The sequence below is a fragment of the Hoplias malabaricus genome, chromosome 5 (genome assembly GCF_029633855.1).
Source record: "Hoplias malabaricus isolate fHopMal1 chromosome 5, fHopMal1.hap1, whole genome shotgun sequence".
Classification (NCBI taxonomy): Eukaryota; Metazoa; Chordata; class Actinopteri; order Characiformes; family Erythrinidae; genus Hoplias; species Hoplias malabaricus.
In genome coordinates this window covers 5393875-5411374 of record NC_089804.1, presented here as the reverse complement: position 1 = coordinate 5411374, position 17500 = coordinate 5393875, and the positions used below count along the sequence as shown (strand labels likewise).

The 17500-nt window shown below is 42.6% G+C and overlaps 1 protein-coding gene across 3 annotated transcripts in view; it reads right to left on the bottom strand.

The window, feature by feature from the left end:
- Positions 1-17500, bottom strand: part of LOC136696678 (pleckstrin homology domain-containing family G member 1) — a 61659-nt gene that overhangs the window by 29937 nt on the left and 14222 nt on the right. The window contains exon 1 of one of the 3 annotated variants that reach the window (XM_066671283.1): positions 13526-13657. The exons of 1 other annotated variant lie outside the window; for it this stretch is intronic. Coding sequence is in view for 1 of the 2 variants with exons in the window: in XM_066671282.1 (XP_066527379.1) it covers positions 7841-7850 (10 nt within the window). In the remaining variant the exon portion in view is untranslated. Of the gene's footprint in view, positions 1-7840; positions 8066-13525; positions 13658-17500 lie in introns of those variants that run through there. One more of the 3 variants, XM_066671282.1, reaches the window with a different exon arrangement.

Genomic DNA, 17500 nt, shown 5'->3' with positions numbered 1-17500 from the left:
GGATCTCTCTCTCTTTATCATTCTGTGTTTCCTCCTGTCTGTTTCCTTTATCGCTCCATCCCTCATTCTGTCTCCTTTCCGTCTCTTTCTCTTTCTTTACTCGCTAACCCTTCGTGCTGCACTTTTCTCCACGTTCCTTCCCCTACCACCTCTTCCTCTCCATCCCCTATCTCTCTCACTCTAATGACTCAGAGCGATCATGCTGCTCTAATGACTATTCTTTCTCTCTCCTGTTTCCTGCCCGTCTGCTCTAACGTGCGTTTCTCTTTGCTTTAAACTTTGCTCAGAGCTCAGAGGGCAGCAGAACAGAAATAACATGTTATTGAAATCCATCAAACTCCAACATTAAAGTCCTTATAGGAATGTGGGTGCATCCAGTGGCCTTTCTGATAACGATCCTCAGACGACACCCGGCTCCTCGCTCCGTGAATCACTATTACATGTAGCCAAACACTGCATTCATCTGTTTAAAAACCCTCTGCTCTTCCCACCAAGCGCACACTGAGCATCTCTCTCTCTCTCACACACACATTACTGTACTCCACTGGCCTCCTGGACTGTGTCTGAGTCATCCCTCAGAACCAGACCAGAGATCTCTCTGTGATCAGAAACAATATTTACACCTGTGTAATAAGAGCTACAGAGACTGGGTAAAAAGTACCATGGTGACACTAGGCAAAAATTAACCACACACTTAAACCTGCTATCCAAGTGGGGATATTTATGCATTTAAGATGTGTCCTAACATGCGCAAACACACACACACACCCACACACACACACACACACACACACACATACATCCTTGACCTACTGCTCTGCAGGTTTAATGTGTGTGAAACCTAGCACTGCTCTTTAAATAGAGCATATCACCGTAACACACACCCACACACAGACACACCCAAACACTGATACACACACTCACATGCACGTGTCCATACAAAAGACACCTACACAGAGGACCCACCCCACACACACACACACACAAACAAATACTTATTTTCCAACAACTATATTTTATCTGTACATTCTGCATTTTTATGGTCTGAATCCAGTATGAATCTACAGTGTGTGGAGTGTTCACATTCTGACAGTAATAAGTGTGGAGTGGTCTGAATCCAGTGTGAATCTGCAGTGTGTGGAGTGTTCACATTCTGACAGTAATAAGTGTGAAGTGGTCTGAATCCAGTATGAATCTACAGTGTGTGGAGTGTTCACATTCTGACAGTAATAAGTGTGGAGTGGTCTGAATCCAGTATGAATCTACAGTGTGTGGAGTGTTCACATTCTGACAGTAATAAGTGTGAAGTGCTGTGAATCCATTGTGAATCTGCAGTGTGTGGAGTGTTCACATTCTGACAGTAATAAGTGTGGAGTGGTCTGAATCCAGTATGAATCTGCGGTGTGTGGAGTGTTCACATTCTGACAGTAATAAGTGTGGAGTGGTCTGAATCCAGTATGAATCTGCGGTGTGTGGAGTGTTCACATTCTGACAGTAATAAGTGTGGAGTGGTCTGAATCCAGTGTAAATCTACAGTGTGTGGAGTGTTCACATTCTGACAGTAATAAGTGTGGAGTGGTCTGAATCCAGTGTAAATCTACAGTGTGTGGAGTGTTCACATTCTGACAGTAATAAGTGTGGAGTGGTCTGAATCCAGTGTGAATCTGCGGTGTGTGGAGTGTTCACATTCTGACAGTAATAAGTGTGAAGTGGTCTGAATCCATTGTGAATCTGCAGTGTGTGGAGTGTTCACATTCTGACAGTAATAAGTGTGGAGTGGTCTGAATCCAGTGTGAATCTACAGTGTGTGGAGTGTTCACATTCTGACAGTAATAAGTGTGGAGTGGTCTGAATCCAGTGTGAATCTGCGGTGTGTGGAGTGTTCACATTCTGACAGTAATAAGTGTGAAGTGGTCTGAATCCAGTGTGAATCTGCAGTGTGTGGAGTGTTCACATTCTGACAGTAATAAGTGTGAAGTGGTCTGAATCCAGTGTGAATCTGCAGTGTGTGGAGTGTTCACATTCTGACAGTAATAAGTGTGGAGTGGTCTGAATCCAGTGTGAATCTACAGTGTGTGGAGTGTTCACATTCTGACAGTAATAAGTGTGGAGTGGTCTGAATCCAGTATGAATCTACAGTGTGTGGAGTGTTCACATTCTGACAGTAATAAGTGTGAAGTGCTGTGAATCCATTGTGAATCTGCAGTGTGTGGAGTGTTCACATTCTGACAGTAATAAGTGTGGAGTGGTCTGAATCCAGTATGAGTCTGCGGTGTGTGGAGTGTTCACATTCTGACAGTAATAAGTGTGGAGTGGTCTGAATCCAGTATGAATCTGCGGTGTGTGGAGTGTTCACATTCTGACAGTAATAAGTGTGGAGTGGTCTGAATCCAGTGTAAATCTACAGTGTGTGGAGTGTTCACATTCTGACAGTAATAAGTGTGGAGTGGTCTGAATCCAGTGTGAATCTGCGGTGTGTGGAGTGTTCACATTCTGACAGTAATAAGTGTGAAGTGGTCTGAATCCAGTGTGAATCTACAGTGTGTGGAGTGTTCACATTCTGACAGTAATAAGTGTGGAGTGGTCTGAATCCAGTGTAAATCTACAGTGTGTGGAGTGTTCACATTCTGACAGTAATAAGTGTGGAGTGGTCTGAATCCATTGTGAATCTGCAGTGTGTGGAGTGTTCACATTCTGACAGTAATAAGTGTGAAGTGGTCTGAATCCATTGTGAATCTGCAGTGTGTGGAGTGTTCACATTCTGACAGTAATAAGTGTGGAGTGGTCTGAATCCAGTGTAAATCTACAGTGTGTGGAGTGTTCACATTCTGACAGTAATAAGTGTGGAGTGGTCTGAATCCAGTGTGAATCTGCGGTGTGTGGAGTGTTCACATTCTGACAGTAATAAGTGTGAAGTGGTCTGAATCCATTGTGAATCTGCAGTGTGTGGAGTGTTCACATTCTGACAGTAATAAGTGTGAAGTGGTCTGAATCCATTGTGAATCTGCAGTGTGTGGAGTGTTCACATTCTGACAGTAATAAGTGTGGAGTGGTCTGAATCCAGTGTGAATCTGCGGTGTGTGGAGTGTTCACATTCTGACAGTAATAAGTGTGAAGTGGTCTGAATCCAGTGTGAATCTGCAGTGTGTGGAGTGTTCACATTCTGACAGTAATAAGTGTGGAGTGGTCTGAATCCAGTGTGAATCTGCGGTGTGTGGAGTGTTCACATTCTGACAGTAATAAGTGTGGAGTGGTCTGAATCCAGTGTGAATCTGCAGTGTGTGGAGTGTTCACATTCTGACAGTAATAAGTGTGAAGTGGTCTGAATCCAGTGTGAATCTGCAGTGTGTGGAGTGTTCACAATCTGACAGTAATAAGTGTGGAGTGGTCTGAATCCAGTGTGAATCTGCGGTGTGTGGAGTGTTCACATTCTGACAGTAATAAGTGTGGAGTGGTCTGAATCCAGTGTAAATCTACAGTGTGTGGAGTGTTCACATTCTGACAGTAATAAGTGTGGAGTGGTCTGAATCCAGTGTGAATCTGCGGTGTGTGGAGTGTTCACATTCTGACAGTAATAAGTGTGAAGTGGTCTGAATCCATTGTGAATCTGCAGTGTGTGGAGTGTTCACATTCTGACAGTAATAAGTGTGGAGTGGTCTGAATCCAGTGTGAATCTACAGTGTGTGGAGTGTTCACATTCTGACAGTAATAAGTGTGGAGTGGTCTGAATCCAGTGTGAATCTGCGGTGTGTGGAGTGTTCACATTCTGACAGTAATAAGTGTGGAGTGGTCTGAATCCAGTGTGAATCTGCGGTGTGTGGAGTGTTCACATTCTGACAGTAATAAGTGTGGAGTGGTCTGAATCCAGTGTGAATCTGCAGTGTGTGGAATGTTCACATTCTGACAGTAATAAGTGTGAAGTGGTCTGCATCCAGTGTGAATCTGCAGTGTGTGGAGTGTTCACATTCTGACAGTAATAAGTGTGGAGTGGTCTGAATCCAGTGTGAATCTGCGGTGTGTGGAGTGTTCACATTCTGACAGTAATAAGTGTGGAGTGGTCTGAATCCAGTGTGAATCTGCAGTGTGTGGAGTGTTCACATTCTGACAGTAATAAGTGTGGAGTGGTCTGAATCCAGTGTGAATCTGCAGTGTGTGGAGTGTTCACATTCTGACAGTAATAAGTGTGAAGTGGTCTGAATCCAGTGTGAATCTGCAGTGTGTGGAGTGTTCACAATCTGACAGTAATAAGTGTGGAGTGGTCTGAATCCAGTGTGAATCTGCGGTGTGTGGAGTGTTCACATTCTGACAGTAATAAGTGTGGAGTGGTCTGAATCCAGTGTAAATCTACAGTGTGTGGAGTGTTCACATTCTGACAGTAATAAGTGTGGAGTGGTCTGAATCCAGTGTGAATCTGCGGTGTGTGGAGTGTTCACATTCTGACAGTAATAAGTGTGAAGTGGTCTGAATCCATTGTGAATCTGCAGTGTGTGGAGTGTTCACATTCTGACAGTAATAAGTGTGGAGTGGTCTGAATCCAGTGTGAATCTACAGTGTGTGGAGTGTTCACATTCTGACAGTAATAAGTGTGGAGTGGTCTGAATCCAGTGTGAATCTGCGGTGTGTGGAGTGTTCACATTCTGACAGTAATAAGTGTGGAGTGGTCTGAATCCAGTGTGAATCTGCGGTGTGTGGAGTGTTCACATTCTGACAGTAATAAGTGTGGAGTGGTCTGAATCCAGTGTGAATCTGCAGTGTGTGGAATGTTCACATTCTGACAGTAATAAGTGTGAAGTGGTCTGCATCCAGTGTGAATCTGCAGTGTGTGGAGTGTTCACATTCTGACAGTAATAAGTGTGGAGTGGTCTGAATCCAGTGTGAATCTGCGGTGTGTGGAGTGTTCACATTCTGACAGTAATAAGTGTGGAGTGGTCTGAATCCAGTGTGAATCTGCAGTGTGTGGAGTGTTCACATTCTGACAGTAATAAGTGTGGAGTGGTCTGAATCCAGTGTGAATCTGCAGTGTGTGGAGTGTTCACATTCTGACAGTAATAAGTGTGAAGTGGTCTGAATCCAGTGTGAATCTGCGGTGTGTGGAGTGTTCACATTCTGACAGTAATAAGTGTGGAGTGGTCTGAATCCAGTGTGAATCTGCAGTGTGTGGAGTGTTCACATTCTGACAGTAATAAGTGTGAAGTGGTCTGAATCCAGTGTGAATCTGCAGTGTGTGGAGTGTTCACATTCTGACAGTAATAAGTGTGAAGTGGTCTGAATCCAGTGTGAATCTGCAGTGTGTGGAGTGTTCACAATCTGACAGTAATAAGTGTGGAGTGGTCTGAATCCAGTGTGAATCTGCGGTGTGTGGAGTGTTCACATTCTGACAGTAATAAGTGTGGAGTGGTCTGAATCCAGTGTAAATCTACAGTGTGTGGAGTGTTCACATTCTGACAGTAATAAGTGTGGAGTGGTCTGAATCCAGTGTGAATCTGCGGTGTGTGGAGTGTTCACATTCTGACAGTAATAAGTGTGAAGTGGTCTGAATCCATTGTGAATCTGCAGTGTGTGGAGTGTTCACATTCTGACAGTAAAAAGTGTGGAGTGGTCTGAATCCAGTGTGAATCTACAGTGTGTGGAGTGTTCACATTCTGACAGTAATAAGTGTGGAGTGGTCTGAATCCAGTGTGAATCTGTGGTGTGTGGAGTGTTCACATTCTGACAGTAATAAGTGTGGAGTGGTCTGAATCCAGTGTGAATCTGCGGTGTGTGGAGTGTTCACATTCTGACAGTAATAAGTGTGGAGTGGTCTGAATCCAGTGTGAATCTGCAGTGTGTGGAATGTTCACATTCTGACAGTAATAAGTGTGAAGTGGTCTGCATCCAGTGTGAATCTGCAGTGTGTGGAGTGTTCACATTCTGACAGTAATAAGTGTGGAGTGGTCTGAATCCAGTGTGAATCTGCGGTGTGTGGAGTGTTCACATTCTGACAGTAATAAGTGTGGAGTGGTCTGAATCCAGTGTGAATCTGCAGTGTGTGGAGTGTTCACATTCTGACAGTAATAAGTGTGGAGTGGTCTGAATCCAGTGTGAATCTGCAGTGTGTGGAGTGTTCACATTCTGACAGTAATAAGTGTGAAGTGGTCTGAATCCAGTGTGAATCTGCGGTGTGTGGAGTGTTCACATTCTGACAGTAATAAGTGTGGAGTGGTCTGAATCCAGTGTGAATCTGCAGTGTGTGGAGTGTTCACATTCTGACAGTAATAAGTGTGAAGTGGTCTGAATCCAGTGTGAATCTGCAGTGTGTGGAGTGTTCACATTCTGACAGTAATAAGTGTGAAGTGGTCTGAATCCAGTGTGAAGTTGGACAAAGTGAAAGTAATTATTATCCAGTATGACTCTGAGATATTCAGTGTCAAGCAGATAACACTGGGCTGATTTCAATAACTATAATGTACTTGAACAGTGCAATGTGTAACAGTAATATCTATGAAAATATCGGTTTGAGAAGATACTCGATATTAAAAGACTCAGATCGGTACATCACCAGTAATTACACAGAGATATGTATCCAGTATGAATCAGATGTGTATTGTACCTTTATATAAACCTTCAACTGATTTAACATTGAAATGGACACAGATCACACCATTTACATTCACACTGTCATTTCACTGAGAGGTCTCCTGACAGAGGACGTGTTCTGTTTGACAAACTTTAAGAGACGTCCTGCAAAATCTTAGACAACAACAAACTTCAAAACACCCCTGTCCCCTCCTCCCTTCGCTCTCTCTCTGGTTTGGGGCAGATGTCCCATCGGGGTGGGATTGGAGTGGTATATTGTCTAAAGTGTTTCTAAACTGCTTTTATTCCACCAACTCTCAACACCCTCCCACCCACAAAAACCCCAGGGGGGTGGGGTGGGGTGGGCACACTAATTTAGGTCACTAGAGAGAGAGAGAGAGAAAGAGAGCTCAGTGATTTCAGGTTTGAATAATGCTCTGCAGCCAAAACAATCCAAACTACACACACTCACAAACTTCCAGTTAAAACGTGAACAGACGGCAAAATCTGTATTAAACACCACTCACTTTGACCTCAGTCTCTTAGTCTAGAACCTTAACTAAGACCTAGTCCTGATCCTAAACCTACAGCCTTACTCCTGATCTTAGCAAATCCAACTGCACTTTGCAAATGTAAGAGACCACTGTTCATTTGTGTCATTTCCACTCAACACTAGTTTTAGGTAGAAGTTATTCTTCTTCAGTTTTGACATAAATTATTAATCGATGATCCATTGTGTCAGTATTTAAAAAGTCCACCCATTGACGCCTTTCAAGGCTTTTGAGCAAGAAGTTCAGTCCCAAACCTTGGCTGCACTGAGCGTTTCTCACAACCTTTAAAAGGGTTAGGGTTAAGTCTCTTTTAGTGACGTTGAGGTGGTCGTTCTAGTTCGGTGTCTGTAGTCTTTTCTCTGTGCTGGTTTACAGACCACTCCACATCCTTTCACACCCTTAGTGTTGAGCTGTTCTTCACACAACGAGAGTACGGACACAAACAGCTGAGGATGTGTTCAGATCTGGAGCGAGGGGAGTCTTGCGCGGCTGTTAGGGGCTTCCAGTTTTTTAGTTTGGTAGCTTTAAGTTCACTTTCCTCTTCTCTGTGTGAGATCTTACATCTTCTTTGAGTTACAACTTTGCAAATTATTTTGAGCGTCTAGAGTTTCCGTAAATAAACTACACACAAACCACATTCTAAAAGAAGTCATGGAACAAAGAAGAACAGAAGAATGAAAGAACGAATAAATCAGCAGTGTGTGTGTGTGAGAGAGTGTGTGTGTGTCTCTTACCGGTTGGCATGGTAGTGTGTGTTTGTCTCTTCACATATCCACTTTGTATTCCAGTCTCAATTTTGGCTCAGCTTAACTAATCCTCTGCTCATCAGAAACACACACACACACACACACAAACATACGGTTCACGCAGACATGCCATACACATTCCGTCCTCAAACACATGCACGCACTCACACACAAACACAGACAGAGACACACACACTCACGTTCTTTTCTGTCTCTGCAGTAGTGAACTTCTCCGTCTCACTGACACACTCACACTAACACACACTCTCTTAAGCTCCGCCCCCAATCCCACTGAAAGCCCCACACTTCACCCTCCCCCCTCTGCCTTGTATTTTCTTACCTTTCCTTTCTTTTTTCTCTCCTTCATTCACTTTTCTGTTACATTCCTTTTACTGCTGCACTCTCTCTCTCTCCTCAACTCCATCTCTTCCCTTTTCTTTATTTATGTGATCTCCTCCTTGCTGTTCTTCACTCTCTCTTGGTCTTTTTCTCCTTTTCTCTCTTTTAGTTATCACTTTCTTTCTCTGAACACCTCTTCTTTCTTCCCTCTGTATCTCTTCCCTTTCATTTTGCTTTACCTCTGTCTGCTTCTCCCCGCTGTTCTTCCTTCTCCCTCCATTACAGCTTCATGTATCTCCTTCTTTCTCCCCCCCAGTACCTCTCTCTCTCTCTCTCTCTCTCTCTCTCTCTCTCTCTCTCTCTCTCTCTCTCTCTCTCTCTCTCTCTCTCTCTCTCTCGGACGAGTGGAGGACGTGGGTGTAGATGTTTTTTGGCTAAAGAAGAAAGAATACATTTCTGGGAACCTGCTGACTAACACACACACACTTTCTCTTTCTTTAAACACTCTCTCTCTGATCAATAGCTGAACGCTCCACATAAAGACGTCCCACTGCAGTTCCCATGTGAGCTGTATGCCCAACCATCCCACCTGCTGCTGAATGTGCCCCATGCTGAAGGCTCCCTCGTCTGAGGCTGTAAAACCTGCTCATAACTAAATAAGGAATCGAACACGGTGATCAAAGCCTGGGAAAGGATTCTTAAACTGAGGGAACCATTTGTTAAATTGAGACGACTTAAGACTCAAAATAATAATCAAATGATATTTTTCCACCAGAAGAGTGTACGGTCTTTGTAACATGACACAGATGTAAACAGTAAATACTGAGTAATTCATAGCAGACTTTGGGTGGTTCAGAGTGGATCATGTGTATATTCATAGATCATAAACAGTAATTCCTTACAGATACAGCTTTGAGATTTTTATTTCTTTTATATTTCTCTTATTTATATTTAAAATGTAATGCAAATGTAATATTATTAGTTAATAACCTCTGTACAAATACATTTCAGGAAAAGACTGCAGGACATTCTGTAAAATCAAGCAGAAACAGGAATCTGTAATGTGTTGATATTCTTGAAGCTTTGATTAGTTATGAAGGACTTTCCCGTTGCGTAACAGAGTTTCAGGTTGCAGTTCTTACTGCAACAAAGTTTGTTTTCTGTAACAAAGATTTCCAAAGAACTCCAAGACCACGTGGCTGCATTTACCAAAGCCGCTTGATGGACTCTCATTCAGAGCCATCTGAGGGTGCAAGCACAGGCAAAAGACGAACAGAAATTGGCAGTCGTTATGTAAAGGATTAGCATCAAGATCAATATCAACACACAGCCAAGTTCAGAAGACCAGAGAGTCAGGGAAAGCGAAGAAATCCGAAGAGCGGGGAGTGAAAACCCAAGCAGAAGGTGAACGAGGAGGAGGGTGAACCAGAGGGTGATCTAAAGAGCATGGATCGGTTAGTACTGCATGAAAATACATGCAAACATAGTACAGCGAGATCTCTGTCTCTGATTGGTGCACACGGTGTAGGTCTGGTCCTCATGATCTCCCTGGCTCTTGGGAACATGAGTTTTTACAGGGAGCTGCAGCAGGGAGAGAGACCAAAGACTCAGTGATGTCCGGTCTCGTCCGACACCGACACGGACCTCTCTGGATTTCCTGAAATCTCTTGAACCACAATGTTCTCAATGATCTGTTAGTAACTTCATCACAAGCCTCTCCTGGGACTACTTCACAATGGTGTTATTTTAATAATTTATAAACAGCTCCATCTTATTTCGCCCCGTACCCACTTTTACTGAATGTATTTGGTTGAAATGTTCAGTAACTGGGGGCTATTTTTAATCAGTCTCTGATTTATCACTCAGTTTCATACAAACACAGAATTATTCATTTAAGTGCGGTTGCAAAAGTTCAGAGGACCTTTTAGAGGGGTTGTGGGCTCACGTGTGTGTGTGTGTGTGAGACAGAGAGAAAGAGAAAGAGACTGACTAAGTGTGTGATCAGAGCCAGAGCCATAAAGCACAATGAAGAGCAGCTGATTTATTTAGAATTCCACAGAATTTGGACCAAAAGTATGTCATAAGTGTTAGATAACACACACACACACACACACACACACACAGAGAGAGAGAGAGAGAGAGAGAGAGAGAGAGAGAGAGAGAGAGAGAGAGAGAGAGTGTGTCTCAGAGTGGTCAGTGTAACAATACCAAACCATAGAAGCTATTCATACTCAGTGACCCAAATTAAACCCACCTCAGGACTCTCAGCATGCTGACCAACACACACACACACACCCTACTTATACTACCCAGAGCTCCAAGACATTGCTGCATACATAGGGCTTTTTGAAAGGGAGGTGCAACTGTTGCCATAGCAACTTTTTTGGAGGGGGTATAGAAGGAATACAGAACATAAGTGCAATGAGAGAGAGAGAGAGAGAGAGAGAGAGAGAGAGCATGATAAAGAGGAGAAACAGGAGTTAAGGAAGAGAGGGAGATACCCACAATTCACACTGACCACTGGTAAACACTCGTTTAAATTCACTCATTTGTAAAGCTCAGTTGTAGCATCTGCTGTGAACAGTCCTGTGTGTGTGTGTGTGTGTGTGTGTGTGTGTGTGTGTGTGTGTGTTAAACTGCCACGATTTTGTAGTGAAACCAGTTCTACTTAAAAAAGTTTTTTATAATAGATCCATGTTTTTCTTTTCTTTTTTAAATTAGAACTCAAGACCTGTAAAGCTTCCGTAAAAGCGCTGACCAAAGCTTGGCAAAAAAACCCAAAACACCACTTGACCAAACATCAAAACAGGAGACCAGAAAGAGTGCAAACTATCATTCATTCACTGTCTGTAACCCTTATCCAGTTCAGGGTCGCGGTGGTTCCGGAGCTTATCCAGAATCACTGGGCGCAAGGCAGGAACCCACCCTGGAGGGGGCGCCAGTCCTTCACAGGGCGACACACACTTACACCTATGGACACTTTTGAGTCTCCAATCCACCTACCAACATGTGTTTTTGGACCGTCAGAGGAAACCGGAGCACCCGGAGGAAACCCACGCAGACACAGGGAGAACACACCACACTCCTCACAGACAGTCACCTGGAGGAAACCCACGCAGACACAGAGAGAACACACCACACTCCTCACAGACAGTCACCCGGAGGAAACCCACGCAGACACAGAGAGAACACACCACACTCCTCACAGACAGTCACCCGGAGCCATACAGTTCATACAGGACGTGATGAACTGTTGCTATGACAACACGTCATACCAAGCTGCAGTTGAAATGAGGCCCACTATTTTTTCCAAAAAGCTGAAACTCAAATACCTGCCTCCAAACCGTGTAGTGCACAGTGTAAGTCATAAAAAACAGGTTTTGCCCTAAAATGGCCCCACATCCAATATCTGACATGCTCTCTGGGTGTAGTAGCATTAGTTTTATAATCTGTGAAGTGCACTACACAGGGAGTAGAGCACTATTTGTGTCAGAACCAACATTTTCCAGATGTGAGGATCCACTTTTCCCCAGTATGTCTGCGTTTTTCTTTATGCAGCAGTGACCCACTGAAAAGGCACATGGGGGCTGCATGTATCTGAGCTCTGTTCAGTTCCTTAGTGCGTCACAAGGTGCCATGCAGCTTTTTCACAGTTCTGCATTAAATTAAATCTATACTCACATCACACAGAGGAATGCGGCTACTCTCTGGTAAACGAGTACTAAGGCATTGTGTGAAGAGGAAGTAAACAGATACCAAGGGTGATAAGTGACGCTGAACGCATCATTTCATCTAATTCTTGCAAGTAGAGTCTAAAAATGAACTGTAATCTGGCATTTATCAGCTCTCTTTGCCTTTTCACTTTCACTTTTTGAATGGGGATGGATGGTAGGGGCTGCCCCTGTTGCTGAAAAATCACTACTTTCCTTTTCCCAATAAACTGTGGGACAATAGTGTCCAACATTAACACACTCAGACATCGAATGGTTGATTATCTGTTGATTCTAAGCACCACATTAGAACTACAAAGTTCACACAGTTAACAATACTCCAGACTATTTCAAACTTTGAATTATTTAATAGTATTAAGTGCACAGAGTGTATCGCTGACTGATGGCCACAGACACAGCTTTGTAACTTGTACATACCTAAATCTACAGAGATGTTTTTGAGATCTCCGGATAAACGCAGTGTAGCATGTGCCTTAATTAATTAATTAATTAATTAATTAATTAATTAATGATCAGACGGGGCTAGGGGGCAGTTTTTAGCATTAAGGCACTACAATCTCCTCAGCAATACAGCAGGAGGAGGACAATACTTCTAACATAAACAAGGCTCACGAAATATAACGCTTTGTGAGGCAAGGTTTTAACATTTTATAGGAATGTTCAGGACGTTTAATGATGTGTACATGTTTGTCATTGTATTATTAATTCGGACTTGTTTGTGATGAGCTGTTGGGATCATGTCCTGATCGCACTAGTTCTTAGAAACCCTGGTCGTCGGCGTGAAGGTTAAGTGCTGAATTCAACTCTCAGTAGTAAGATGCCTTTGATACAATATTCAGGATGTATTTGGTTCACATCGGGCTGTACTTTGAGAACTATCGTACGTAAGCGATGGTGAATAACATCATTCCTGGGGTCTGAAAGAGGACGCTTTGCTTGAAAAGAAGACGGAAAGATTACGGACATGAACTAAGCTTTAATTTAAACCCAACATTCAATTAATGTCTAATAACTGAATAAAGAAATACTATATATTTATGATTAACAATAATAATAATTGTAATAATAATAATAATAATGCTCTCAGTAATTAGTATGCACTAAATTAGAAAGCTTTTACCGAAAATACAAATATGATGGTAGTGAATTGATTTTGGAGTCATTTAGAGTCGTTTCAATTAATTTTACAGGATTTTTGGGCTCCACATATATATCTCTAGCCATTTCCATATAAAGCCACCGTAAAAAACGCAGTGTACAAATGTAAAACAATTTCTGCAATCACGTCTGTGTTTCAGTGGTGTTTTAAAATATGATTCTGACTCATGGAACTATATTAATAAATAATAAATAAATGATATATTAACAGTGCTTTTAATTAATAACCAAACGAACTGGTCTGACATGTACTCAGCTCTGAATCATTTCAAATCAAATATCAAATTTAAAACAATTCCCAAAAGAGATCAGCAGTTAACTCATAAAACCCCGAGATAAAGGCTGTAGGAAAAAGTCTGTAAAAAGAAAACATACCTCTCAGTCTGTGTTTGTAAATTAATATAAATGAAGAGGACACCAATAATAAGAATAATAACTTACTTACTTTAAAACCCTCCGGTCTACTGACCCCTCCTCTTGATCTCTAGTCTGTACAGTAAAATCCGTTTAGAGTTTAATTCCATATTCGGACGTTTCTATTACTCTTTCTCTCTCCCTCACACACACACACACACACACACACACGCTCACACACTCTCAGCTGAGCTCAGACTGAGGAGTCCACACCTCTATGAGATCAGAGAGAGAGAGAGAGAGAGAGAGAGAGAGGGAGGTGGGGGGAGATGGGGAGAAAGAAACTGACCAAGCACAAACACAAACCTCTGATTAACACCCGTTAATCATCCAACTTCTACAGACACCATACACTTTACACAAATTACAGTGAGAGAGAGAGAGAGAGAGAGAGAGAGTAAATAAAATTGAAAGTAACATTTAGGAGAGAGACAGTATAGAGAGTGATATACGGCCATAAATGTAAACGGATTTCGAGAAGAGGCAAACAAACCTGGAACGTCTAAAAGACCATCTCAGGAAATGGAACCCCGCCCATCAAATAATAAAAATAATAATGATGTCAATGGATGTCATATTGTTAGTGTTCTGTATGTAAATGTACTTGGGATGTACTTCGGAGTTCATGGAGATACACACGTAGAAACAGAGAGAGGCCGAGGCTTCCTCCCTAAAGACACACAAGTGGGTCACTTTAAAGGGGTTACATTCACACACACCTCATTTCAGTGAACCTGGGTATGTGTGTGATTTTGTGTTTGAATGTTTATCTCTCCCGTCTCGTGTTCTGAAACCACTGGCATTATTTTTCCTGTTTAAACACTCACACACACACACTCACACACACACACACCCCAATATGCTAAAGGAAAGTCCCTTCAGCAAAGGTCTAGCACTGACTTCCCGGTCAACACTTCCTCAGATTGAAGTCCAGACGGGGTTTTTTACCCCACCCTTCCCACCCAACACCGCCTACCACCCCCCCACACTTCATTCTTATCTGCCCGTGATATGGATACAATGAAGCTTGGACATTGTCCCTGTATGACACACACACACACACATATATTTATATATATATAGGTCACAAACTTATATGTAATCTTGATAAGTTCACACACACCCACCGTTACATTCAAATCACACACACAGCTTAGTATCTTTGCTTTGTGGGGACTTTACATTGACTTCCATTTAATCTGTATAGACCTAAACATAACCACTACTACTAGCCAAAACCTGGATCCTAAACCTTACCCTAAAATCCATCATGGACTTCGCCATAAAAACTAACAAGGACAAGCCCTCGCTGTCACATGCTGCTGCAACAGAAGGGCACTATGGTCAAAAGTCTGCACACAACCTGCACAAGACCTGCAATAGGGACAACAGCGCCCCTCTCACTGCTCTCCAGAGCTGGTTCTCTAAAAAATAGATTCTGCAACTTCAGAATCACGGGGCAGAGAACTGTGTAATGCTTACGGCACATATCTCACGGGTGTTTACCTCGCTACATGAAGAATCCAGCTTGGTTGTAATTATGGCAGGGGTTGCAACAAGACAAGTTGTCAGAGGAAGCAGGGATGAAAGAGAGAGAGAGGCCGGTCGCACAAGGGTTAAAATACTGAATGACTTTACATGGTGGAATGAGCAGAAAGAGACATGACACAAGAAGGATAATAACATGTGGCACCATCCTGGTGTGCTGCTGTGTTAGTTAGTGATAGGGTTTGTTAACTAATGTGTTATAATCCAGATTTTAAGAGTCACCGAGCAGTGAGCCATTGTTTGTAGCTGCTAACATTAGCCAGATTAGCTCACTTTTTAGTGTTAGACATCGATTCTTGTAATAAGTGTTTTCTGTAGTTACTGTGTGGGTGAAATGGCAAAAGTTACACTTTCTGTCGGTGGTAACCAAGCTTCATTGAAGACAGTGTTATAATCAGGTTTTTGAGAGTTACTGATAGATGTATTAGCGCCTGCTTTCATTAGCTGGATTAGCACTGCACATAACATTCTAGTAACAAGTCTTTTTCTATCAGTTGCTGTGTGGTTGAAATGGTTAGACTACAATGAGAGCTACACTTTATGCTAATAGTAACATAGTCCAGTGTTTATTATTCGAGTAAATGTATTGCCCAGGCTTGACACTGAGGGAGGGAGAGTGTGTTTATGAACAGAAGCACTGAAAGGCAGCCGTGACCGATGTGAGTATTCCTCGTCTCAGAAGCTGTGTATGAGAGTTTGCCTGTGTGTCTGTGTGTGAGAAGGAGATATGGATGAGGGTGTGTGTGTGTCTATGTGTGTGTGTGTAAGAGAGAAAGATAGACTTGATTTCATTTACAGTTTAAGTCCTGTAAACATGAATTACACTCAGCAGCAGGTAGGGGAAATCCCAGGAGACAAAAAGCCAATTTTTACATAGTATTCCTTTAAAGTGAACCCAGCGTTCACTGTGGACACTGTATGCACCCAGTATCTCCACACAAAAGCATGAAATTAAATGGGATTCTCTAGAGTAGCCATACTCTAGAAGGTCATTATGCCCAAGTATAAATCCCCACAGCTGGGTACATTCCACCAGTGGAACTGTGTTCTCTGAAGTGATGGAGCTCCGTCTAGTACATCTGGAATGAGTTAAAGTGCTCACACCTGATCACCCAACACCAACACCTGACCACACTAATGGTAATGTGGCTGAAGGTCATCAAATCCACATACTGATGTTCTTCTCAGAAGAGTAGGACGTGAATAGACGGTGCTCCTTATTTGGGAAAAATCGCGAAAGCTCATTATAATACTGAAAGAAGGGTGAGGCACGTGGGTTAAAAAGGTCATTCAGTGTGATTCATAAATTATCACGAATGACTCAGAGATTACCCACCATGCCAATCGGTCAGGATCTTGGACGACAAGGCACATGACACCAGCCACTGCACGTTTGCTGTGGCTACAGGAAACCCCACAGTTCCTGCTGCGGATGTTTGGAGATTAAGGAGTAAACAGGAAATGACATCACCCAATGAAGTGTTCAGTGTCCAGTAGTGAGGAAGCGTTACATCACAACTATTTTTCACCTTACAACACCTTAATATTTATTATCATTAACACAATCTATTCATCTAATGCACTCCAGCCTTCATTAATAATTCTGACAATGGCTTAAGCTCTATTCTACTAGGTTTTTGTGATCACAGAAACATCGTCAATAGAAATGATAAAATGCATATTTTCCATAATGGAAAAGAAACACTACAATGCCATAAATAGTCACTTGTCTGACTTCGCACACATATGAACTTGAGTGATATTTCATTTTTAATTTTTGTAGGATTTAATATGATGACATCCCACACTTTGCAGCTATAACGGCTTCAACTCTTCAGGGAAGGCTTTCTACTACAAGGTTGAGGAGTGTGTTTATGGGAATTTTGACCGTTCTTTCAGAAGCGCATTAGTGAGGTCAGACACCGATGATAGATGAGGCCTGGCTCACAGTCTCTGCTCTAATTCATCCCAAAGGTGTTCTATCTGGAGGAGGTCAGGTTCTTCCACATCACACTCACTCATCCATGTCTTTATGGACCTTGCTTTGTGCACAGTCGTGTTGGAACAGGAAGGGGTTGTCCCCAAACTGTTCCCACAAAGTTGGGAGCATGGAATTGTCTAAAACCTCTTGGTCTGATGAAGCATTAAGAGTTACTTTCACTGGAGCTATGGGGTCGAGCCCAACTACTGCAAACAACCTCCAACCCCAGACTCTCCCAGTGCATACCACACCTCTAGACACCACTGATCATGGCCATTTCGTGGCCGAGTTGCTGTCGTTCCCAGTTGCTTCCACTTTGTTATAACACCACTGACAGTTGACTGTGGAATATTAGGTAGCGAGGATATTTCAGGACTGGGCACAGGTGGTATCATATCATGGTATCACACTGATATTCACTAAGCTCCTGAGAGTGACCCATTCTTTCACAAATATTTGTGGAAGCAGTCTGCATGC